The sequence below is a fragment of the Oxyura jamaicensis genome, chromosome 12, assembly GCF_011077185.1.
Source record: "Oxyura jamaicensis isolate SHBP4307 breed ruddy duck chromosome 12, BPBGC_Ojam_1.0, whole genome shotgun sequence".
Classification (NCBI taxonomy): Eukaryota; Metazoa; Chordata; class Aves; order Anseriformes; family Anatidae; genus Oxyura; species Oxyura jamaicensis.
In genome coordinates, this window is record NC_048904.1 from 1,913,209 (window position 1) to 1,939,362 (window position 26,154).

The window sequence follows — 26,154 nt, forward strand, 5'->3', positions numbered from 1 at the left end:
CCTAAAACTCATCCACTAAGCGTTGTTTAAATTTCATATGGAGACTTGCAGAATGAAACAACACAACTGGCTTTTCAAACAAATTGGAGACAGCTCTGTAGCTTGTGTTCATTGGCCAAGTTAATCAAAGTTGGGGGAGTCCTGTATTTGTCAAAATTAAGCTATGCTTCATTCTCAATATACAAAACACTGGGCTGGGATTAGTCATTTTTAGAGGACAAGTAACCTGTTATCCTTCAAACAACTTTTTGATGTTTATGAACAAGATGCAGTCAAATTACTAAATGTAGTATCTAGTATAGTAGAGATATTTTGCTCTTTAAAAGTTTAGTGTCCTCATCTGAAGTTCATATTAGGAATTATAACAGCTCGACTGGTGTGCTCATCAGTTTTGAAAATTTTCAGTGCCTGATAGTAAAATGTTTTGTCTCATTTTAGCACAAGTTGAAGTGTGAATTAGCTTTTCACTCTTCCAAATTTTGATTGTGAGGGATGTACTTTAAATCAACTGTCCTGCTGTTCTCAGAGGGTTACACTCCAGTGATAGACCTGTAACTGCAATATGGTTATTAACTAAAGCTTGTCCTTGACAGTTTTGCAGCAAAAAAAAACTCTCTCAGAATCCTTCTTCATGTGAGACTCCTAGATAGGCTCAGAAAGCATTGGAAAATAGGGCAGTTGCTGCATTCTTGAAAGAGTGCTTGTGATAAAATGAAAGGGAGAGAACCAGCAAGTGGGAGACTCCTGAGAATTGAACAGGGGAAGGAATATCAAAGGCATGTAAGTAAATGTGAAAGAGTATGGCCTGTGAAGAGGTTTCCTAAAGCACGGAAGAACTGAAGTCAGCTTTGTTTCTGTACTGCTGTATGCCTTCCTCAGGTACTTCCAAACCTCAAATGAGTCTTGCATATAAGAATCCCAAATATTTCAGAATGTATTCATAAACAGGCTCGGTTAGGCACAATTTCCCTACTCTAATATTTGATGTAGCAATACATAATTTGCCAGGTATGTGGGTTTCCTTACCCTTCAGGTATCCTGAAGCAGCATAATGGAGTTGCTGATTCATGGTAGTATATAATTTGTATCTTTGCTTTATGGCCTCATATCTTAAAATCTGCTGCTTAGAATGTGGACTTTCATATCTAGCAATATCTTTATATCTTTCATATCTAGCAATATCTTTATATCTTTCATATCTAGCAATATCTTTATTGTTCATTTAAAATAAACCTCTTAAAATATTTCTATCATAACCTATTCTTTAAAATTCAAGATGCACCATTTTCAAAATAAGCTTTGGGAAATTAAACCATAAAGGAGTAAGCTTCCTTTATATGCTGACTGAAATGAAATCACTTGCCCTTGGGCCTCACTTAGAAGCATGCAGGTATGTGATGTAAATGCACAAGTTGTTTCTTTTTTCCTCATAAATAAGTCAAGAAGCTTTGAGTGTATCAACAAAGTAAAGATCTTCCAGACTGTCTCATGTATGCAGAGCTCTATGTGGTCTTAATTTAGAGAGCATATGGCTTGCATATCCTGCTTTACTACTTGTGGTTCGTAAGAGGGATGGGAAAGGCTTAGCAAGTCATCCAAAGTCATCCACCTGGCTTTTTCATGCCGACTGAGATTTATGGGTATTGCTAATTGCCCTCCCTAGTTTACTTAGTAAGCATCAAGTTAGTTTCTGCTCTCTAGGGATGAAGTTTTCCCATGTAACAATTGCTGGAAAGGAATATTCTGATATTTTAAATTTACCACAGGAACAGAGAAGTTAAAATTAAAGTTTACACAAATCGGATGTTTGTAGAATCTGTTGGATTTATAGCAAGCTCTGCTCCTGGTGTAATCTTCAAGATGGAAGAGATAGGGCACCTATTATAAAGAGAAAAGGAAGACCCTTTCACAAGAGAAGTCCTTAGAGAATGCCCAAAGGCTTGGTCAAAAACACATGCAGTACTTTTAATAAGAAATGGGAATAGACATAGATCAGTATTCTGCACGTATGAGGCTGTCTGAACAAAACTCCTAAGATATGAAAGGTTTGTAGATTACACACAGCATAGTGACTGAGCCTGGGCATGACTTACGGCTCCATGTGTAGCTTTATTTTAGATTTAAATAAGAGAAAAAAAAAAAAAAAAGAGAACCCGATCAGAACCATTACACCTATACCTATTCTCATGCAGTATGTATCAGTAATTCCTGCTATTCTTGATGCTAGGTTGAAGAGAAACTGCGGACATGCTCTTTTACAAAGTTTTTCCACTTCAAATTAATTAGCAACTAATTAATAATGTTATTACTGAAGACTAGCTGAACAATCTCTTCCATGTATAACTGAAGACTGTAGTTTTGCACATGTAAAGGGATGTGCTGATGATCCATGATAGTCTGCGTAAATAGAGTGCTTTGGTACAAATCCATCTCATTCACTGTTGCACAGTTCCAGTTTTAAAGGGTTTCTAATGCAGCTGTTCTCTTGAAGGGCAAGAAGAATAGTCAAAACCTGTAGTGTTGCAGGGGATGAAATGAAGAAAAAAATCGTTGTTTCCTTATTTCCATATGTATTACAAAACAAACGAATCCTTCTTTCTATGGTTGTTATAGAAGACTCTTCTCTTCTAAATTTACATAACCTGTGAAAGTGCTCCTGCATAAAATTTCTTTTAGAGTAAGTTGCTGATGATTATTTTATTATTTTAACTTTATTAGATTTAGTTGTTTGAATATAGATACTGTTATATCTTTAGACAGAGCAACTTCCAAGCTTATCTGAAGAATATGTCCTAGGGAAGCTGAATTATTAGGACTCAAATGGGGGAAGCAAACCTAATAAAGCAACTGTGGAGTATTTACATATTTGAGGTCTTCTAAGCATAGATGAAGGCAAATGCCTCAAACTCTTTCTGCTCACATTTATGTTAACAGATAAATATGAAAAAAATGGAACAGGGCAAACTCATTTTTACTGCAAAGTTAAAAAAATGTATGTAATATTAATACTAGCAATTGGTTAAATTAAACTAAGCCAAACACCTCTAACTGTTGCTGCATTAGTGTTACACACTTGAATTTAAATTGTGGAATTTCCTTGCAGTGCTAACAGAAATATTTCCCTAAATAGCCTAAAACAGCAGAGCAATTAGCAAAACAAGTCATAGTGCATTTCTTTTAACTGATACACAATGTTGTTGTTTTTTTCCTCTGATAGGTTGTATGTTAGATATAGATAAATTTTTACAAATTTTATCTTTTTTTTTTTTTTTTTTTGCTAAATGATGTTTTAATTCATGGTAATGTGAAAATTACTGTAACTTTTAAACTATTTTTATCCAGTATTTGTCTGCCTATAACTCAAAAATAGTTTGTTCTGTTATGAAGTTTTCCATAAAACATTTTCTTTTTGCAGATTATTTTGTCAGCTGTACCTGAGAAAAAGATTGTGGTTGAGTCTAGGAGGTTTCTGGAGAAAGTGGAAGATAGCTTCCTGACGCAGCTGATTAGTGAGCCTACCAGGGGTGGTGCCCCGCTAGACCTTCTGTTCACTAACAGAGAAGGACTGGTGGAGGATGTGATTGTCGGGAGCTGTCTTGGGCAGAGTGACCACGAAATGGTGGAGTTCACTATTCTTGGCGAGGCCAGGAAGGGAACCAGTAAAACCACTGTACTGGACTTTCGGAGAGCTGACTTTGGGCTGCTCAGGACACTGGTTGGTAGAGTCCCTTGGGAGGCGGTTCTGAAGGGCAGAGGGGTCCAGGAAGGCTGGGCGCTCTTCAAGAGGCAAATCCTAATGGCGCAGGAGCGGTCTGTTCCCATGTGCCCAAAGATGAGCCAGCGGGGAAGAAGACCAGCCTGACTGAACAGAGAACTGTGGCTTGAGCTTAGGAGAAAAAAGAGGGTTTATAATCTTTGGAAAAGTGGGCTGGCCACTAGGGAGGACTATAAGGATGTAGCGAGGCTGTGCAGGGACAAAATTAGGAAGGCCAAAGCTCATCTGGAGCTCAATCTGGCTACTGCCGTTAAAGATAACAAAAAACGCTTTTATAAATACATCAACACAAAAAGGAGGACTAAGGAGAATCTCCATCCTTTACTGGATGCAGGGGGAAACTTAGTTACAAGAGATGAGGAAAAGGCAGAGGTGCTCAATGCCTTCTTTGCCTCAGTCTTTAGCGGCAATACCGGTTGTTCTCTGGATTCCCAGTACCCTGAGCTGGTGGAAGGGGATGGGGAGCAGGATGTGGCCCTCACCATCCACGAAGAACTGGTTGGTGACCTGCTATGGCACTTGGATGTGCACAAGTCGATGGGGCCGGATGGGATCCACCCAAGGGTATTGAGAGAACTGGCAGAGGAGCTGGCCAAGCCACTATCCATCATTTATCAGCAGTCCTGGCTATCGGGGGAGGTCCCAGCTGACTGGCGGCTAGCGAATGTGACGCCCATCTACAAGAAGGGCCGGAGGGCTGACCCGGGGAACTACAGGCCTGTCAGTTTGACCTCAGTACCAGGGAAGCTCATGGAGCAGATCCTCTTGGGAGTCATCATGCGGCACTTGAAGGGCAAGCAGGCGATCAGGCCCAGTCAGCATGGGTTTATGGAAGGCAGGTCCTGCTTGACGAACCTGATCTCCTTCTATGACAAAGTGTCGCGCTGGGTGGACGAGGGAAAGGCTGTGGATGTGGTCTACCTTGACTTCAGCAAGGCTTTTGACACCGTTTCCCACAGCATTCTCCTCAAGAAACTGGCTGCTCTTGGCTTGGACTGGCGCACGCTTCGTTGGGTTAGAAACTGGCTGGATAGCCGGGCCCAGAGAGTCGTGGTAAATGGAGTCAAATCCAGTTGGAGGCCAGTCACTAGTGGCGTCCCCCAGGGCTCGGTGCTGGGGCCGGTCCTCTTTAACATCTTCATCAATGATCTGGACGAGGGCATTGAGTGCACCCTCAGTAAGTTTGCAGATGACACCAAGTTAGGTACGTGTGTCGATCTGCTCGAGGGTAGGAAGGCTCTGCAGGAGGATCTGGATAGGCTGCACCGATGGGCTGGGGTCAACTGCATGAAGTTTAACAAGGCCAAGTGCCGGGTCCTGCACCTGGGGCGTAATAATCCCAAGCAGAGCTACAGGCTGGGAGATGAGTGGTTGGAGAGCTGCCAGGCAGAGAAGGACCTGGGAGTGATGGTTGATAGTCGGCTGAATATGAGCCAGCAGTGTGCTCAGGTGGCCAAGAAGGCCAACGGCATCCTGGCTTGTATCAGAAATAGTGTGACCAGCAGGGCTAGGGAGGTGATCGTCCCCCTGTACTCGGCTCTGGTGAGGCCGCACCTCGAGTACTGTGTTCAGTTTTGGGCCCCTCGCTACAAGAAGGACATCGAGGTGCTTGAGCGGGTCCAAAGAAGGGCGACGAAGCTGGTGAGGGGCCTGGAGAACAAGTCCTACGAGGAGCGGCTGAAGGAGCTGGGCTTATTCAGCCTGGAGAAGAGGAGGCTCAGGGGCGACCTTATCGCTCTCTACAGATACCTTAAAGGAGGCTGTAGAGAGGTGGGGGTTGGCCTGTTCTCCCACGTGCCTGGTGACAGGACGAGGGGGAATGGGCTAAAGTTGCGCCAGGGGAGTTTTAGGTTGGATGTTAGGAAGAGCTTCTTTACTGAAAGGGTTGTGAGGCATTGGAACAGGCTGCCCAGGGAGGTGGTGGAGTCACCATCCCTGGAAGTCTTCAAAAGACGTTTAGATGTAGAGCTTAGGGATATGGTTTAGTGGGGACTGTTAGTGTTAGGTTAGAGGTTGGACTCGATGATCTTGAGGTCTCTTCCAACCTAGAAATTCTGTGATTCTGTGATTCTGTGAGTCAAGCTAAGAACACATTCTGTATGTACATGTCTTTTGTTTTTATCTTGCTCTTCTGGACTTCAAAGGTGCATTGATCTCCCTGTCCGGATATGTCTGTATCAGGAGCTGTGTGATAATTTTGTGTTCTCTGGGTTGCTGGCTGTGGCCTCTGTAGCATAGACAACTGCTGTCCTATAGAAACTAAAGGATGTTTGAAGTGATTTCATGCTCCAATGGGAATTGCAGAGCTGATCATAATGTCACAGGCTGATGAATATTCTTTTTGCGAGGTATTTACTTGAGTGTTCACCTGTGCTGAACTAAATCCACTTGTTATCACTGACAAAAAAAAAAAAAAAAAAAAAAATGAGAATATACTGTATTGCTATACATTAGACTACCAGGGCTGGAATTCCACTGTGTAACTTGTCTTTTTTTAAAATGAAATAAAACCCAATATACCATACATAGATGTTCAGGACTAGGCAGATTACAATCCCTGCCAACAATGATTGGCAGATCACAGCACAGTCTGGAATCTGCACAGTGCTTAAACAGCAGTTGCACAGCCTGTTGGGCTCCTCCCATGCCTTCACTTGTTTTCTTTCCTTGTTATTGTTTGGATTTTGTAGACGATGAGGTAGCTAACTATTCAGCATTCTTACTGGACTTGGATTTGGGAATTTCTTTTGAGCCCAGTTTTTAAGGCAAAGCTGGGGGACATAGGCCCATAGTACCTAAGTGGCCTGAATTTCAGCACGTTGAGTACACACAGCTCCTGCTCTGGTAAAACAGAGTTGTATCCACTTATGTCAGCAATGCATTTTTGCAGTGTCTCAGCAAATGACAACCATAGCTCAGCTTCCCTGCTTCTACTGCACATAATGCCCTGACTATGAACTGTGTGGAGGCGGGAATGGAAAAATCCAATTGTCCCGTGTATGTATTTAAGAAGCTGTCTAGTAGTTTATGCTGAAGCTAATGAGATGTGATTGTATATACTGAAGCAAGACTGTTTGTTCATACGTTTGCATCCTTGTTTTAATCATATTGTGCATGGTTTCAGAGGCAAACGCAAGAATGTGGAAGAAATGTTGACTGTTGTACACAATGTATACCATGACTTTAGCTATTGCTTTACAGTCCATCACACTTGATCAAAGTTGCAGAAATAACATGCATTTCAGTAGATCAAAGTGAAGGCACTGACACAAGGTGGAATTTCATCTTCTGTGTGCTTGAGCTGCTGTTTTAACAACACAATACCATAAATAAGCACTCAGTGCAGCATGAGGATTCAGGGAAAGAAGGGTGAGTTGTGGGCAGTAATCTCCCTATGACATTATCTAAGGTAAGTCTATCTTAAAGCCTTTCTACCATCCAGATAACAATGGAGGAAACCAAGTTGTGAGCCATAGTAATACCAGTCTTATCCAGATCATCCCCCTTAGTTTCTTACAGGAGGGAAAAAAGAAAGCACCATATGTCCAGCCTGATGAGGCAGTTAAGATGACTATTGCTGCAGTACACTTAGGAGCCTGTTTGGTGGAGAACCTTTGTTACAGGGAAGGTTCCAGAGCACATCTTCACTGTAATCACAGAGGTTTGATCACAGGCCTTACTCCTCAGCCAAAGGCTACAGCCAGCCCAGACCAATAAATCCAAATTTGAGGCTATGATCTAGTCAGGATACACTTAAAAGAAATGAGAATAAAAATGCAGCAGGTTGACTAAGGAGTAGGGAGGGACTGAGCCCTATTTCAGCTGAGTGCTGGCTCACTTTGTCACAACCAACAATGTCTGCAGAAAGAAGCAGTAATAGCCTTGCAATGTTCACAGCTTAATTGTACTGTCTATGCATAAAGCATGGAGTAAATGAATTAATTAGAAGGAGAAACATAGTGTAGAAAGAGCTTGTTTGATTGTGCCCATGCTACCTTCTTCCATTGCGATCTTCTTCTACTAGCAACCCAGAAGTATGAAGTACCTATATATCTAAAAAGAGGTGTTGCCCCCCCCCCCCCCCGCCCCCAAAGCAAACATCTTGTTTGGGAAAAGTTAATAACTGCAGTTGAAATTGGAAGGGTGTACAGCCATGTTTTCTTAATGTACCTTCCATGTCACTGAGGTACAGTTGAGCTAGATGTCAACAGCTGTCTGAGGAGCAGTGTTTAAACAGCAGCTGTGACAGAAAAAAATGTCTTTCACTTCCATAGGACAACCACTGTTTTAACAACTACTCTTAATCAGTTAGCATGGAGCAGAACTCAAACTAATAAATGCTGCTGGTGCCTGTAACTTGGTTACACTGGCTTCATCTACATCAGCAGGTAGGAGACCCCAGTGTAGCAGGGTCTATAGAGCACAGGACAGTGCTGAGGACTCAGCATCTGCAAAACATGCATTTTTGAGTTCTTTTCCAGATTAGCTTGTCTGTCCTGAATACCCAACAATGACTGGGTATACTAGCTGCTTTCACAGACTGAATCTGCTGTTTTATCTTTATTTGAAAGGGATCCAGTTCACAGAGACTGCTCTGCAGGGCAAGCCAAAGCACAGTAAGCAGGGATGGTCATGAGATTTGCTCCAGGATCATCCTTCTGGTTCAAGCAACTTTAGACTTACCTTCTGACTGTACAGCTGGAGACAGAGTCAGTCATGTTATAGCCTTGAGAAAGGCTAAGAGGGAATAAAAAGGATGCAAGGAAGTACAAAGGTGAAGGAACAAAGCTGCGAAACTTGCTTAGAGTTTGGTGATCCTCACTCTACAAGATTATAGTAATTTCAGGCCTGTTTGAGTCTATGGCACAGCCAAATCATTAACAAGATACTTGCTGCTATATAACACGTATAAAGTTTGATGAAAGATCTCAGATGGCACCCTAACTTGATAGGGGGGATTTAAGGTTTGAATTTACTGTCATTTTTCAAATAGTTAAGGTAGGTTTTACAATCTGAAAAGGAGGAGCCCTAAACCAGTAATTACTTTATAGACGCTACTGAAACTCTTTAGAGTTTACGTAGTCTCCCTGCTGACCTGATTTCTTTGAGCACCCCAGCTCCAGGAGAACAAACAAAGAAACAAAAAAGCCTATTGTTGAACCAAAGCAGATTTCAGCAGAACTATTGGGTGTGTGTGTTTGTATGTGAAATTGCTGTTAAGTATGCCATATATGGTGGTTGCAATCAACAGTCAGTCCTTTTTCTGTGCCTCCTCAGTTAGGATTTCCTATGCAACAGAGATTAACTATCAAGTATTGCTTCACTTCCAGGTTGCAGTTCAGACATAGCATGTTACAGGATAAATGACATGTTTTTCTGTACCTTGAGACACTAGCAGATCTGCACAGTGACCCTTGAATTGAATTAACAAATTATTTTTTTGGTGCTTTGCTCTAGTGGGCCATTGCTCTGCTCTGGGAAGCTCTTGACAATGTAGACCATGTTTTTAGAGTTCCTAAACTTAAATTAATGTCTATGTGATTCTCATCAGGCACTTCAATATCCCGATTTTATTGTCCATAACACTTATAAGTATCATACTAAAATGAAAGATTTGGGTAACTGCTTCTGCAGGAAGAAAATAAAGTAGATGACTTATCTAATTATTTTAAAGTAGAATATAGACTGGAACACAGAAAATGGCAGTTGCAGCAAACAACCTTTACGTAGTGCTCTCTAAAATGAACTCTGTCTGCACTTTGCTATTGTCAGGTTTGGTTGTTTGACTCCATTTTCTCCTTCTTCTTCGCATATAACCTAGTTCTAGATTAGTATTTCTTCTGAGTATGTTTTCAAAAAGACAACTGATAGAATAAGTTAAGAAAACAATTAAGCTAGCAGAGTCCAGCCTGCTTTTATTTGTAACAATAAACTGTATAGTTTGTGGAAGAAAGTGTAACCTCCCATGGTAAGTGTTTCACATGTTACTTATTAGCTAGGATTTGCCAACTGAGCATGGCTACAGGTGGTTTCCCTTACTGCTGAAACCCAGTGTCTTCAGAGAGCTGAAGACAAAGGTGCAGCTTTCTTAAATGGTAGACATCAGTAATGCCTTCAGAAGGGAGATAACAGTAGCACTAATATTCACTATGAGTAACTGTTTCTATTTAAAACATGTCACTTTTTAAAATAATGTAATAAAGCTTCCAAGACAGGCTATGAGTGGACACAACACTGAAATGCATGGAGAGCGCAGTGCACTAATACCAGCCTTCATGAGCAAGGCATGAATGTTTTGATTCTTGTGTTTCTGTTAGTTAAATTTATATATACATATATTTTTAAGATTGTAACTTCAAGTACTAATGGAGTTTTCCAGAACAAACATTACATTTTTAGTGTGCCTAGTTAAGTTTGTAGCTTTAATGACTAGTAATCAGAATAGTAATGACTAGTAATCATCCTAGTAATCAGAATTCTTCAGCAATTCTGAACGAGGACTGGTGGAGTCAGTCTAAGATAAACTCTCTGCGCTTGTTAAATGCGGAGAGCTAGGAGAGCTCTGCTTTTTGAAAGTGTGTGACTGAAATGTTGATTCTTTCTCGAAAGCAAAGGGCACACAGCAATTCCGCTACAGTTTCTCCTCGCTGCAAACGACTACACGTGATGCAGTGACATTCTTTAAGAGGCAAGGACAGGCTCGAGGTGGAAACCCACAGAAATAGCTTCGCCTGATGGGGTTTGAAATATGGAAAAGCGTGAGGTGGAGACCCCCTCCTGCTCCGAGCGGCTGTGAGAGGCCGCAGGGCTCCGTCCACCCCTCAGGCGGGGCAGCGAAATGGCGCTCAGGGCACCTGCGCGCTGCCCCCGGAGCCGCCGCCTATCGGCAGGGGGAGCAGGCAGGCCCCGAGGCCGGGCCGGGCCCGCCTCTCCGGTGGGGGCTGAGCCTCCCTCGCTTTCTCCTGCCCTCCGTCCGTCCCTCCCTCGCCTGCTCTTTCTCTCCGCCCACCCTGCACGGCCCCTCCGAGGCGCGCTGCTCACCGTCCTCACCGAGCGCCGCCGCCCCTGTCCGGACCCAGGTGCCCCCGCCACAGGATTGCTGCCGCCGCCGATTGCTGCTTGGCCCCCATGGAGGACTACCACAAGCCCGACCAGCAGACGCTACAGGCCCTGAAGGACACGGCCAACCGGCTCCGCATCAGCTCCATCAAGGCCACGACCGCGGCCGGTTCGGGGTGAGTGGGGCGGGCGGGCCGAGCCCCGAGAGGGGCTGCTGAAGGGGGGCTGCTGGAGGCTCTCCCTTTCTCGCTCTATTTTTTGCACAACACTGAGTGGGGGGGAGTTGGAGCACCCCGCAGCGGGGACGGGCAGCCTCCACATAGGGCAGGCGCGGCCAGATGCCCCGCGTGTCTCGCAGCCCGCGTGGCAGTGCCGGCGGGGGCTCCGCGGGATGCTCCGTCAGGAAATGGCGGCGGCGGGCGAGGCGCGGAGCGGAGCGGCCACGGCCCGGCCCCGCCCCGGGCGGCGGCGCTGTGGCCGTGCCGAGCCGGTGCAGGACTGAGCACCAGAGAATTCGTGCCCCAGGCGCAAACGGTTTCTTTTTCATTTCGTGCCCGTCAGTTGGAAGTAATTCTCCACAGAATTTCAAGTGAGTCCGAGTGGGATTATCTGTGAAATGCCCGCGGTCTCCAACGGGCGGTTTATTCAGGCCTCTGGACAGGATTTAGCCGAGTCTCTGATGCGTGCAGATTCCAGGGTTATCCTTCCTTTGATCGTGCTTTACCTATGGAAAAAAAATCTCTGCAGACAATCCACTTTGACTCATGTAAAATTAAAGCAATTTTTTCTGCTTGAATAATGCATTTGAGTGCTTCCACGTAGAATGCAGGCCTTTTATATCCCATCTTGTGGTAATTTCCTCCCTTTGGATGTCTTTGAAACTGGCTGTAGTGTGTCTGTGTTCATATATGGCTGAAGGAATCCTTTGGACGCTGAGATTTCTGTGGAGAAAGGTGGCCTGGGAAACGTTTCCAAGCTTTCTCTTTGAATTGCCTTACACTTTCCACTCTGTGTCGGGCATGGGCTGCCTCACGTGGCTCTTTCTCAAAGCATACAGAAACCGAACTTTACTCGTTCCTTTTCCACGCAGCAAGTGACAATACTGCTTTGGTTTTCTGTGTAAAATGGGGTGCTGGGGCACGAGGAGCCTCTCAGCCAGCCATAGGAGTGGGTTTTTACCAAGCAATAAAAACTTAGTTGGTCCAGCCTGGAGAGAGAAGCGCAGGACACCCAACAATTGCTCTCTGATTCTTGATTTGATTCAAAGCTCCAACATATAGCAGATATTATACAAGCCTATGTGAAATTACTGGTAAGAAAAATTGTGATACATCTGATTAATACAGCTGAGGCTTCAATCTTGCGGTTCTACTATGTATTGTATGCAGGCCACAGATGTGTGTGTTACTGATTCTCTTATCTACAGGTTAAATAAATTATCTCCATGTAGTCTGATGTGAAAATAAAGAATGAGGATCTTGCCGCACCATTTGCTTTTCTTCTGTGGGTCACAAAGTTCAGAAATCTGGTATTAGCACCATTCTCCCAGTATTGATGAAGAAATGGTAAAAATAGCTTTGCTTGAGCTATTTATTTCTGTGTACTACAACACTGAGTACTCCTTGCACAGGGACATTTCATTAATCGCTACAGCTTATTCTGGCTCTACTTAGAGTTGTGTAGAGTCTGAAATTATTACACAACCTGTTAATGAGTAAGTTACAAAAGATGGGCTCTGGAGGGAAGATAATGCTGTCAAGTTATATGTTTCATTAATAAATGTAAGATTTGCTTACCAAGATGGTGCATATCATGCCTAAAATGAAAAGAATTTCAGAATCTGTTGGAGCATTAGGCAAATAACATACATTTCTAAAGCAATTAAGCATTATGAATGTTTTCCAAAGACCTGAATGTGACAGTGAGCTTTGTTTAAAGTGCTAGCATAGTGTAAGAATGTAGACAGAGAAGTTTGAATGCAAGTTATGTTTAAATAGAGACTTACTCTTAAAAAAAAAAAAAAAAAAAAAAAGCCGTGTCATGCTTGCATTGAGTTTTTCAAGGAAGCTAGTATTTGTTAAAGGTGTAGTTTGTAAAAGTGACAGAAATACTTGCAATAGAAACACTTCAAATGAAAGAGAACCTGCCAACTTCTGTCACGGAAGCAATTTCTGTAAACTGTGGTATATGTTGCAGGAAAAGTGGTTCAGTGGTTGATAGGACAAGCCAGTTCTTGCAGTCTTTACTTGTATTTTATTAAAGAAAGTATAGCCTTTGTCTTTTCAAGGGCTAAAATGCCAGGGAATCTGGTCCTTAAGATGCTTTTATTACATCAGATATAATAAGATTTGATTACATCAAATATGTAATTTAGCTATGATGAGTCCCTTATTAGCTGTAGTGGAAAAACTCCAGTAAACTGGAAACAAGTGCCTAAGATGCCTTAGGTGGGGAAAAAACTTGATTAATTTAATTGTAAAGGTTGAACATACTTGCTTTTTGGTGTGGCTGCACTTTCCTTTTAGATAAGCAGTGCGGACATTTTGATCAAAACTGGTAGAGTCCCTTTTGTGGCTAATAATAAACTTCTGCAGTTTTGAAACAGTGTCTGCTTCCTAGAATTAGATGGCTAAATTCTTGAAAGTGGAAGCTGCCAGAGTTTCTTAAGAAGCAGTTAAATTTCATAACATGTGGTATGATCACTTGTTGCAGATTTTCTTGCATATTGCATCTTTGCCTTTTACTTGATATTCCATTTTAACATTCTACTACAGTTCTCCTCAGATGAAATGACTAGGCATGTGTATGTGGAGGTAATATAAATTGATGTTAAGTGAAAAAAGTTCTATTCTGTAATTGTTTTACTCTTTATTTCTGTGGATCTAAAAATTCAGGGTTTTAATATATATTTTATTTTATTTTATTATTTTTTTTTTGGTTTCTTATAGAAGGGTTGTATTTCAAACTTAAGGAAGTTCTATGGTAGAAGCTGTTGGGCAGAGAAACGTATTCATCAGGCCATTGTCTCAAAGTTCTAGGTTGTTGGTTAGTCAAGAATGGAGAATACACTTGAAAAATGGTGTGAGAATAGTGGTGATGAGTTGTTGTATTTTTCTCCCCAGTATGAGTATGCCAAATACACTTTGTTAGGCTTAACAAGGAATTTTTAACAGAATTTGTTAGGAAAGTATGAATTGGAGCAGTTGATCTAGTTAGTATGGCTATATTTAGCAAAATGATATAGCTGGTCTTAGAGTGACTTATGGTCTCTGTTATGTCATCAAATTTTAGGTAACTTCTGTTAGTAGGAATTCATTTAATTAACTATTAGTTTTAACAAGTTGTTTTTTTAAAAAAATTCAGATCATTTATTAAATTTTCTACTTTTTTATTTTTCCACATGCTACCACTTTAGGTTGTTTAAAACTTTTTTTACCAAGACCAGGAGTTCATAGCAGTATGGTTAAGTATAAAGTTAATAAAATTCAAGGAATGAAAGCTTTAAACAAGCATGTAAGGCTTATTGATTAACTCAAATACATAAATATTTACTAATATGTTTGAACCATGGTTTAAAGCTAATTCTTGTGGTTCCCTGTGTGTGAGTACTTACTAAGGGATGGGCACTAACCATAATTCATATTTTGCTAGTGTTTTGCATGTTTTTATTCTCTTATTATAGCACTGTTGGGGATTTTGGGAGGGAAGGTTTATTACTACCTGAAGAGAATATTGTCATTAAAGTTCTAGTGAAAGTGTTGTCTAATCCTAACATGCATGGTAAATGTACATGTGTAAAGAAAAATGAAGTGTGACTCTTTCATAGTAAAATTGTCCTGTATTACAAAAAAGGTCTAATATTTTAAAGAGTGTCACGTTAAAGATGAAAAATAAATGTTGGCAGAAGAGAAAGTGGAACAAGAGTGTTTTGGTCTCAAAGCTGGTGGTTTCTGGAGCCATAACTCTCCTACTGTTCATCACTTACTTTCCTGTACTTTAGAATGATCCTGTTTACACCAGTAAAATCTGGGAAAAAAATGCTACTTTCACATTAAATAAAGATAAACAAAAAAGCAACAACTGTCTGTGTTGCTTTAGAGTTCTATTCAAAGTAAGTGAAAACCCAAGGCTGATATACTGAATAGGTCAAGTAGGGACCATCCCTTCAAGGTGAAAAAGATTATTTAACTTACAGTAATGTAGATAAATAAAAATAGTTGTATGCCCTTCTGATACACTTAAATATATACATTGTGTTAGAATAACTCAGTATTTACCACATGGAAAAAACTTGTCATATAATTTTATATTTATTTGTTTGCTGCTGTATGGCATATCTGCTTCTGAAGGGGGCCAGTGTATTTCAGAGGCAAGCTACAGCTGAAGTATTAATTTGTGTTGCTGCTGAAAACTGTTGCAAAAGCTGTCCCAGATTGCTCAGTAGAAGAGAGACTGTCCAGCTATTTCTAAATCTTTGTTAAACCAATTAGTTTGATTTTTCAAACTTATCTAGATGTAAATTTGGAAAATGTTGGTCCTTCTTTTAGCCAAAGATTAACCAAATTGGTATTTTATAAAGTGTATCTGGATGTTCACTATTATTTTTAATAAGCTGGAGACAGTAAATGTCTGTGTTCAGTGTCAATAGATGAAATGTGGGAACTGTATTATTTAGTGCCTTCTCTAGAAGTCAAAATTCTGGTTCAAACACTTCTAACAGTGAAATAATGAATCATTTAAAAAAAAAAAATCCTATACAGTTCTAACTGTTCCAGAACATTCGACCCAAGTTAATCTTATATTACCAGTTCCCGCCTGTGCAGTGAGGCCTGAACACGTCATGATGCCACGTGTTTAATTCCTTCATTCAGCGAGTGGCCAAAGTACCTCTGCGTCAGGGTGAATTCCTGCCTTAGACAAGTCAGCAGGGTATGATTTGGGGCACGGGGTGCATGCTGCTTCCCGTGCTCCCTGGTCACTGATTAGGGTGCTGTCCTGTGGCATGAAGAACAGAGAGCTCTAAAAGACGTCCTTGATCCGTCACTGGTGCCTATCTTTAACATCCACTTTAACTAGATAACAAGGCTCCTTCATCTTAAAGTGCAATTGATTGGCATTGGGGTAATGGTAGATGGGATGGGTTATCACAAATGCTTTAGGCTGTGTGTTTTAACGCTGAGGGGTAGAGGACTGGTAAAGTGATGTTTTAAAGATGTGATCCTAAGAAAACAATAAGAAGTGGTAATCTTGGGTTTGTCTTGACTTGTAGCCACCCTACATCATGTTGCAGTGCAGCAGAGATTATGTCTGTGCTGTTTTTCCATACCATGAAGTACAAAGTGCAAGATCCCAGAAATGCCAGCAATGACCGTTTTGTTCTCTCAAAGGTAAAATCCTAACTATTATGCTATATAGTTGCTAGTAAAGAGCTGTCTGTAAATCACATTGATCTGTCTTCCATGACTTGCACTTACTTATGCTTGCATCCACAGAGAAGTCTATTGCAAATATTTGACAGCTTGGAATGTGTCTGCTATGGAAATATAAAAGTTGGTAGAGTTAAGTTGTAGTACAATTCAAAAATCATTAGAAAGTATCTCTGTACTGTGTCTTGGTTTGCCTGAATTTAACTATATTAAGTTTAAGTTATTCTGATATTAAATAATAAGTGCTATCATGTTGTCTATAAAACCTATCGGGAAATTCAAGTCTGTCTTATCTTGGCATAGCTAATTTTCTCACCAGTAAGTCACAGCTAGCTTTTGTGTTCCACTTGTTAAATGCAGCCATACTGTTATTAGTGCACTAATTGTCACACATGTCACAGCGTGCACTGATTACTGTCGGCTCTTCAGGGAGTGTTGTATGAAGTAGCTATGGTGGGTTTCTGAGGCGCTTGCATTCCTGCTCTGCCAATATGGTGTTAAAGTCAGTAGTACTTCTGAAGCCACTCTAGTTCAGAGAACACATAAAAGCACAACCCTGACTGCCCCTGAGTATTTCTTGTTGCCTTTTGCTTTGTGCCCTTGTGCATCACGGGGACGTTTTGATCGTGTGCCTTAAGGGCAGCTAAGGGACCTTCAGGAAAGCTCCCAGTGGCATACAGAGCGGCTGATGAAGTCTCCGTCAGAGACCCTCACATGGTGGCTTGCAGTAATACTGCATAGCTGACGGTGTCTGTCTGTTGTCTCGGTTATAACAGTTGCTACTTCTGACTGCCTTTCCAAATGAAGTGACTGGGTGAGAAGTCCATAGCTAATGTTGAGAAGCTAAAACAATAAGACAGGATAGCTTCATATCTGTTTTACCCCCTCAGATTAAGCAGGGTTTCTGCCCAGAGTTGCTGAATGGTTTCAAAGCTGTGCATGCTTCTGCTGGCTCCTAATGGCTCTGTGGTGAAACGTGGCTGCTACGTTGTAGTTGTCCAGATGGATGTAGCCACAGGAATCCTATTGTATAAAGCTTCAAATTTTGCTGATTGGCATGCCCTGCATCTCGCCTTGCACAAACTGTGGAAGTTTTAGTGGGATAACCCTTTCTCAGCCATCTGCTTACTGACTGAATGACCAGTGTTCTGTTCTTGAAAGTGCTACCTAAGCAAATTGAATCAATCCAGGTGTTTCATTTTGATATCAAAACTGATTTTTGCAATTGGACCCACATGACTGAGGGACTTCCTTATTCTTCAAAGTTTATTTTCTTGAGGATGTCCTAAATGGCTCTTGAGTGCAGTATTCTCTGTACCTTAATTGCAGTCAGATATCTGGGCTACTTTAAGCATGGGCACTGAGCACATGGTAGCACATCAGAGTGTATGTTGTACCATAAAAATGGTTTAGAATTTGATCCCATTTTGGTGGACCCAAGAAGCTGATTATAGACCTTTTCTGCTTTGTACACGTTTATCGTGTTAATAGGATATTGTGAAACTTGTTTTGCTTAAAATTTGTGTTTCTCTCTAGGGTCATGCAGCACCAATTTTATACTCTGTTTGGGCAGAGGCCGGCTTTCTACAAGAAACAGATTTACTGAACTTGAGGAAAATTGATTCTGTCTTAGAAGGACACCCAGTACCAGTGAGTGCTTGTAACCTTTGATACAACATGGTGTTTTCTGTAAAATAATATATATATAATATATAATATTTTTTTGGCTGCAACTCTTGGTTGCCAGCTACAGTGCAGAAAAGATAACGATTTCCATGCAGGTTTATGATGATATTTGTGGCTTCACAATTGAATCAGGGTCTGGGTTCAAATGTATGCAAATGTGTGCAAAAATTACTTTTAGTATTCTAATAAACTTCTTCTGCAGTCCTGTATGACAATATTTTCTGTTTAAAAAGGTTGTAAAAAATGTCTCTTCTTGCTCTATAAGAAGTTTTGAGGTATTTTAAGGCTTTATATCCAATTTGGTTGACTTTCCATTTCCTATCAGTTCTTTCAATTATTTTTTTAATTCAAAATGATCAGTTCTTAACTGTTGCCATCCCAGGCACAGTTTAGAAATCCCTGAGCTATAGGTAACACTCCCTCTCAGAGAAACTAGTTAGCCTGTGACACTGACCACTGAAGTACATGCATAGCTGGGAGAGGGGAAGAGGGTAAGGTATGGAGTGACTTGCACTATACTGTCATGGCTGAGATGCTGAATTTTGGTGTATGTTAAAGCATCTCCTGCTTTTCTGTTTCTCAACTGTAAAATAATCATTGTCTTTTTGTTATCAGAGACAAGCATTCACTGATGTGGCTACTGGATCCCTTGGGCAGGGTCTTGGTGCTGCGTGTGGAATGGCATACACTGGCAAATTCTTTGACAGAGCCAGGTAATTCCATCTTCTTATTTCATCATTATAGGCATTCGGTGGGAATGTTTTGTGAAAAGAAATTTGTATTTTTACCTTTGAGGGTAATGGGAACGGGGAATCCTTTATTCTATTTTTCTCCTTTCCCAAGTCTTAACTTAATTCAGGTTTAAAATAATAAAAATATCACCTTCATAATTATGAATCCATTGCTAGTGAAAATGGGAAAGATTCAGAGATTATCAAGAACTGGTGCATCTGCTCATTCCTTTTGTAAACTGACAGTAAGGTGATGTTCCTGCACAGAGAAGGCAGTAAGTTGCTGGAGCAGCCTCTAACTTCCAGAGACCAACTGATAGCAATTTTGAGACCCGTATGCCTCCCCTTAGAGGGAAGAAATAAACTGGGGATGCATCTGTTCAAAGTCAGATGACAAATAATGGACAACATGGATCTGGATGAGGAACTGTTATGGTCAATAATGGCATTACTGAATCATAAAGTCAGGCTTAAAAATGTTACCTGAAAACCACTTGACTCCATAGAGGCAAAAATAACTGCTTCTGCCATTTGTTTTGTGGACAAGAATAAAGGTAAATCTATATGAGGAGGAAAGTAGCCTGATACAGTTGATTTATTTTATGTGACAGTTCTAGTACATTCAAACGTAGGCTGCCCAGTTAATGTGCCCTACACTTCACTAGCTTGAAATCATTTGTGTGAAAGATGACTTGCTGATTTTAATTGAGTTTAGCAGATGCTACGTGTGGGGAAAAAAATTAACCAGTGGTTACTTGATGGAAGAAAAAGATGGTGTTGCATGCAGTAATGGGGAGAAGCTTGTGTGGACAGAGTTCAGATCTAGCTAAAGGCAGGTGGGATTTGGATCAGAAGTCTGTAATAGCTTAATGTCTAGTAAAAAAAAAATCACTAACGGCTATCATGATTATTTGGCTTTAAAAGGATATGTTTGAAGCCTAACGTACTATTCCATTTTAATTTTAATAAATAATAGATTTGTCATCCAAAAAGAGGGTGAGAACAGAAGAAAAACTGAGGGCTGAATGCTGTAGAGAAGATCAGGCAGTAATCCTGCTGAGTTTTGCCTAAATAAAAAGCGTCAGTGTGTACACAAGTGGTCTATGAAGTAGTATCATTTGGTTTTCTGTTTCCTGGATTTGGTTATGCGACAGGTGTTAATATGTAGCTAAATTAATTCCCAATTTATAGTTTCCTGAAATGAAATTACTGGCTGACCTTCCAGGGAATATATACTAGGAATGAGGAAGCAGGCGGTTACCTTTCATGCATTGTCAGTGGCCTTGCTGAGTCACAGTGACAGTGTTTAATGGGCCTGTTCATTCAAGCCTTGTAATAGGAGGCTTAAAGCCTAATTTTCTTAGAGAGAAAAGTTTGAAAAAGTATCTCTCATCTTAAATATTTTCTTGTGTGTAACAGCTCAGAAGTACTTTGATTTGTATAAGGTTACATATGGTTATCTGAGATTAATCAATTGACCAATATTTGGAATAAACAAAAAACCTCTCACCAGGAATTGTTAAGAGAGATTTTGCTTCTGATTTAGTTCGCTTACATGTCAAACCATGTTTGTTTTTTAAAAATTTCTTTTTCCAGCTATCGGGTGTATTGTCTGCTTGGAGATGGAGAGTTATCTGAAGGCTCTGTCTGGGAGGCAATGGCCTTTGCTGGGTTTTACAAGCTGGATAATCTAGTTGCTATATTTGATGTTAACCGTCTTGGACAAAGTGACCCTGCACCTCTGCAGCATCATGTTGAAATCTACCAAAAACGTTGTGAGGCCTTTGGGTATGTGATTGGAAGAAGTTCAGTATACTCTTCCATTTGAAACTATGTTTTATTTGCCTGTTTTAGAATTTTTTAAATGAACTTTCAGCTCTAAAGGAAACAAACAACAGGAAAGATGGTCTTTTATGATTGCTGATACTAGTAGTCTATATTGGAGGAACAGCAGGAACATTAGAAGTGTCAGAATTGTTGTTTAGAGGAAAAATACAAGGATTGCTTACTCAGATTAATTTGTTAGAGGATCTAGTTCTAATGACATTGAATACAGATATAACTATCTGTGACCACAGGTACTATCTTAGCAACTAGATCAGAAAAATGGGCATGAAAACTGTTATTTCCAAGAAAATTCTTTGTATGGGCTTTCATGTAGTTTAGAAATGTGTATTTTTTGTACAGATGCAAAAATCCATGACGAAAAACAGATAAAATATCAACCATGCAAATTATAATGGAGCATTTTAATGGTTTTAATCAATTTTCATTGTTAGTTTTTTGATTGCTAGATGTGTGATTTGCTCTTCTATTTAAAAATGGGCTTTATTTTTGAAGAAATGTAGGATAACTTACTGGATTTTGCCAGTAGCTGTTAATCTGTTTGTGAGTCATTTGGCCTTAAAAAAAAAAAAAAAAAAAAAAAAAAAAAAAAGTATATTTTACGGTTGCAAATGAATGCGGGTTCATGTTTCTGGCATATTTTGGGTCTCTTAAAAAGACGCTGCATTGGAATGAAGTTAGTATTCATTGTTGCTAGCTACCAGAGGGTGTCATATGCTAACACCATTTAGAAACAGTTGATCTGTTTGTGTTCTTAGCTGGCATGCTATCATTGTTGATGGACACAGTGTGGAAGAACTTTGCAAAGCCTTTGGACAGGCCAAACATCAGCCAACAGCTATCATTGCAAAGACTTTTAAAGGCAAAGGCATATCAGGTAATAAACCATCGACTGTTTTTTGTATAATACATGTACAGAGTACTGCAATAACGATGCAATTGTTTAAAAACATATATATTGAAGTCTAAAATCTCATAGATTTGAAAATGGTTATCATCCTAGCACTTTTATCACTTGGTCATATTACAATGCATTCTGAAAAATCATAATTCTACTCTATTGGTTTTTCTCTTTTTTTTTTTTTTTTTTTTTATAAAGGACTTTAGATTGGCCCTTCATTAGAAGCAGGCAAAGATGTGACTCTGAGATTTAACATCAGCCAGCTGTGTTAATTGGGCTTTTATAGATCTCCAGTTACAGAGTAGGATTTCCTCTGCTGTCAGCTGTACTTCTATGCAGAGACTACTGTGAGACAGAGAAGAGAGTAACTTGGTCACAGAAGCTCCATGCTCCCCATTGCAGATAACGAGTCTGCTAGTTACCAGCCAGGAAGTATAAAATGCACAGCGAACGAGGGATGTTGCATTTGCAGTTTTGATAAAACTTCATGAGACATGGTACATAAGACGTCTCGTCATACTGCAGGTTATTTCATATGATCTGATGCGTAATTTTGACAGCCACAGGATACAGCATTTCAAAGAAATGATTTTATAGGTTAGCAGCTTTACATTTTGGAGTTCGTGGGTCCTCTGAGATCCTTTCATAGTTTTCATGTGGTATGAGACTTAAGTAAATGTGAACAAATGTTTATGCATTTGAGCAACAGGGTGTAAAAAGTCTTTCAAACTCTATACTTCTTAACAGCATTAGTGCTTAAAAAACATTTTTGGCTCTTGGAGGTGAGGAGATCTATGCTAGCTACAATAAAATGGACTCAATGCATATTCAACCTGTCAGACATCACCATGATTCTGTTAGCTATAGGGTTTAGCAGCACAATGTGGGTTCCTCTTTCTGATCAGCTAAAAATGATTAATAACAAGAGTGAATCTCTTCCATCCTTTTCATTAAGCAAGCAAGCAAAATTTGTTATTCCTAGTCACTTAGTGAAAAGCATATCAGCCAGAGAGGTGATTTTGCTGTTAGTGCTAGGTGCACAAACATAGGAGTCAGCAGAAGCTATTAAAGCTGTAAAACGGCAAGGCTTGTTTGAATTAGACAGCTTTGGTTAATTGTTGTTTGAAACTTAGTTTTTGTAGTACTAACTGCTGCAATTTCATGTTAACTGTTCACATTGACATAGAACTTTTGTTATGTTTATGGACTGGGTATTTTAGGTACCAATTTAAAAAATAGTTTCACTAGAAGACACTGAAAGTTTGTTGTATTGAATGGTCACTTGTCTGGAATGTTTGGAATTTGACTCTTTCTCTGATGTGTTTAAACATGTTTTTATTAATGCAATTGAATACTATCGTAACTGCTTACAGTAGGAATAATAAGGAAATTCTTTCTTTGGAAACAATATTAGAGTGCCATAGTCCACTGCTCTTTTATCGTGGTAAAATCTGCAACTAAAAGATTACATATTTTTCTTATTTGTAATAAAATGTGCAGGTGTTGAAGATAAGGAAAGCTGGCATGGAAAGCCACTTCCAAAAAACATGGCTGAACAAGTAATTCTGGAAATAGATGAGAAAATCCAAAACAAGAAAAAACTTTCTCCTGCTCTCCCAGAAGAAGATGCACCTGTAGTAAATATTAGAAACATTAAGATGCCATCTCCACCAAGTTACAAAGTGGGAGAAAAGGTACTCCCTTCTTTTCTCAAAGTTTGACAGATGTCTGAAGCATAAGACTGTTTAGTAGGTGGCAAGAGGATTTGTTTCCCATGGTATGCTTTGCCATGATTTCTACTATTCAAATCTTCCCATCCAGTTTTTAGTATCCTGGTAAATACCTTCCTCTGCGGTGTGACACACAAATGTTCTACTTGCCAGGTATTGAAAGGATATATTAAAATAGAAAGATTCAAATCACTCTGTAAATTTGCAATCATTGTAAGTTATCCAAACTATTTTATGTGTAAATAAAATTAAAGAAGCACTGCAAAGTTCATTGAATCTCCCTGGTTGGAAAGTGGGACCAAAAATACTGGTTTGTTGATTTTGTAGATCTGGTTGATAGAGACCTATCTGGGTAAGGTTTGCAAAAATTTCTAGCTGGATTGGTAGGGAGTTGCTGATTTCAACATAGATATGTCTTCATGCTTCACTATTTTCCTTTTTTTGTTTACTCTCCTGTGGCACGCTTCTCACATGTAGTTATAATAGCGTTAACACTTAAAATGAGTTTTTTTGTTTGTTTGTTTTTAATTTTATGTGCATACATTCCAAGAAAGATGAGAACTCAGTAAACAAAGTTTCTAAAACCAGAAACTTCTAACAGTACTGCTATACTTTTCTTTTCCTAGTGGGCTACCCGCAAAGCTTATGGTGTTGCACTTGCAAAACTGGGCCATGCTAATGATCGAGTGATTGCTTTGGATGGAGACACAAAGAACTCTACTTTCTCAGAGCTTTTCAAGAAAGATCATCCCAGTCGCTACATTGAATGCTACATTGCTGAACAAAACATGGTAACTGGTCTCTTGTTTTCATGAAGTACTGCTATTACACAGCAGGATCTGGAACCATTTAGTCTGACTCTTCAGAAAGTGAGGTTTCAGGCTTTTTATATGTGTGTTCATGGATACTAAATTTTACTTAATGCTTATGGAAAACGTAGGCTGTGGCAGAAGCCTACAAATGTAATACAAAAGGAGTACTTCTATTCAGCCTGTTCTAAATCTTCCTTTATCTATCTTATTTTTGTGGTCACGCTGTCTGCAATTCAGCAGAGTGCATGGAGATAGCAACACGTAAATGATAGTAATATTTCCTGCAGTATGATTTGCATAGGTTCAATTCTGAAGAGACTTTCTAGGCTTTTTTTTCTTCGCAGGAAATGGAATACCACAACACAACATGACAGTGAGCTCTATGCTAGACTGGGGTATGAAGGTGAGGACAGAGAAATAGTTAATAAAAGTTGGCCTCATGGCTTTTGTACAAAAAGGACTAAAATTTGATAAATTATCTGTTGGACTGAGTCAGTTGCCTCTATAAGGTTCACTGAAGCAAATGGAATTAGAGACATAAATTCAGGCAGAAATTAGTTGCTGTCCTTAATGATTTCTAACTCAAGAACCCATGGACTGTCTCTTGCAGATTTTATGCTAGGGCAGTTTCATGAGAGTGAGTCAGGCATTTTGTATTTACGTCAGGCCCAGAAAAATCTGGCCATGAAGGAACATGTGTAAAATAAATGCATGGGGTAACTGTAGAAATAAATGATTTAATAACCTGGTTCTACTTTCCATACTGCTGAAGAAGGGTCCTTCTAGTAAACACCAATCTAAGTGATATGGGTGAATCGATTCCCCATTTAATAATGATATTTTTTATCTGCTGGAGGTAGTCAATACCGCGTACTTTGGACTGGAAGCATAAGTCCTTGATCCAGGAGAACAGGGAGGAGGATGGATAAGTTTTAAAATTCTGAATGGCTGCTTGCTGCAGATGAAGAAAAGAAGCTGCTGCCAGTAAGGATCAACAATACCAGGTAGCAACTAAGGCAAGGAGTAGAAATGCTGCAGAATAGAAGCTGAGAGAGTGAGTTGCTTCTCTTTCCTTTTTGGAAAGGCCAGTGATTAGGAGCAGAACTGGAGAGAGTTTTTTAAAGTGCATTGAGGGCTTCTTGCTAAAGTCCCATGGATGATCTCTTGGAAACTGCGATAAATGAGGAATTCACTGTTCCTGTACAATCTCCCTCTTTTCAGGTGAGCATTGCAGTTGGTTGTGCCACACGTGACAGAACTGTTGCTTTTGCCAGCACCTTTGCGACCTTCTTCACACGGGCATTTGATCAGATCCGTATGGCTGCCATCTCTGAGAGTAACATCAACCTCTGTGGGTCACACTGCGGTGTTTCTATTGGTAAGGGCAGCCTGGAGTTACTTGCTAGTGCTTCCCATTCATTTAATGAGGTGTTTAGTGGTCAAAGCTGAGTGCGAAAGCTTTTTTAAAGATTCATCATTCATAAAGCTAGCAGTAGAGCCATTTTTGGGAAGTAGTAATATTTGTAATTTTGTATCAAGCACAATGCTGCATTTGGAAAGAATGAGAAATTTCAAGCCTGCCTCAGCTTGTCTTTTTTTAACTCTTCTATCAGCTTGGCTTGGTAAAAGTAGGACTTTTCCCTACAAACCTGAAGTTTAAAGTGATACAAAGGAGTCAGTTGAAAGCGAGCTTTGGTTCCTTTCCATCTTTGCAATGGACTTCCTCTGTGATGGGAATAGTCACGTGGTTATACCTCATTCCCAGTTCCTAAAACAAGAGACTAATGGTACTTGTTTTTGCACAGATTGTCTTGTCCTCAGATCTCAAAAACGCTTTACAAAAAATAAATATTTTTGTTTTATTCTGCCTTTTAACATCACAAGTTTTAAGTAACAGCTTCAATCTATTAAAGTATTTCTTAATACTGGAGCAGCAAATGTATTTATTAAAAAAAATGTAAAAACATTCTTACCAAACAGAACTTAAAATGCTAATAAAACAGGAACTGTGAATCTGTTCCTATTCAGGAAATTGGTGTTACCTTCTCTGGTCTTTGCCTTCCCGTCATAACTGCTTAATGCATGTCAGGTCGTGTTAGGGTTTGCTTTTGGTTTGATGAAAGGAGGGCTTTTTTCTTTTCTTTTCTTTTCTTTTCTTTTCTTTTCTTTTCTTTTCTTTTCTTTTCTTT

The 26,154-nt window shown here is 40.0% G+C and overlaps 1 protein-coding gene across 1 annotated transcript in view; it reads left to right on the forward strand.

Annotated features, from left to right (window-relative positions):
* The first annotated feature begins 10,752 nt into the window (after window positions 1-10,752).
* Window positions 10,753-26,154, forward strand: part of TKT (transketolase) — a 24,536-nt gene continuing 9,134 nt past the window's right edge. Inside the window, exons 1-9 of the mRNA XM_035337410.1 lie at window positions 10,753-11,010; window positions 16,104-16,221; window positions 17,797-17,910; window positions 18,562-18,659; window positions 20,274-20,465; window positions 21,281-21,399; window positions 22,924-23,117; window positions 23,780-23,944; window positions 25,187-25,343. Coding sequence (XP_035193301.1) covers window positions 10,904-11,010; window positions 16,104-16,221; window positions 17,797-17,910; window positions 18,562-18,659; window positions 20,274-20,465; window positions 21,281-21,399; window positions 22,924-23,117; window positions 23,780-23,944; window positions 25,187-25,343 — 1,264 coding nt within the window. The 5' untranslated portion in view covers window positions 10,753-10,903. The remainder of the gene's footprint in view (window positions 11,011-16,103; window positions 16,222-17,796; window positions 17,911-18,561; window positions 18,660-20,273; window positions 20,466-21,280; window positions 21,400-22,923; window positions 23,118-23,779; window positions 23,945-25,186; window positions 25,344-26,154) is intronic.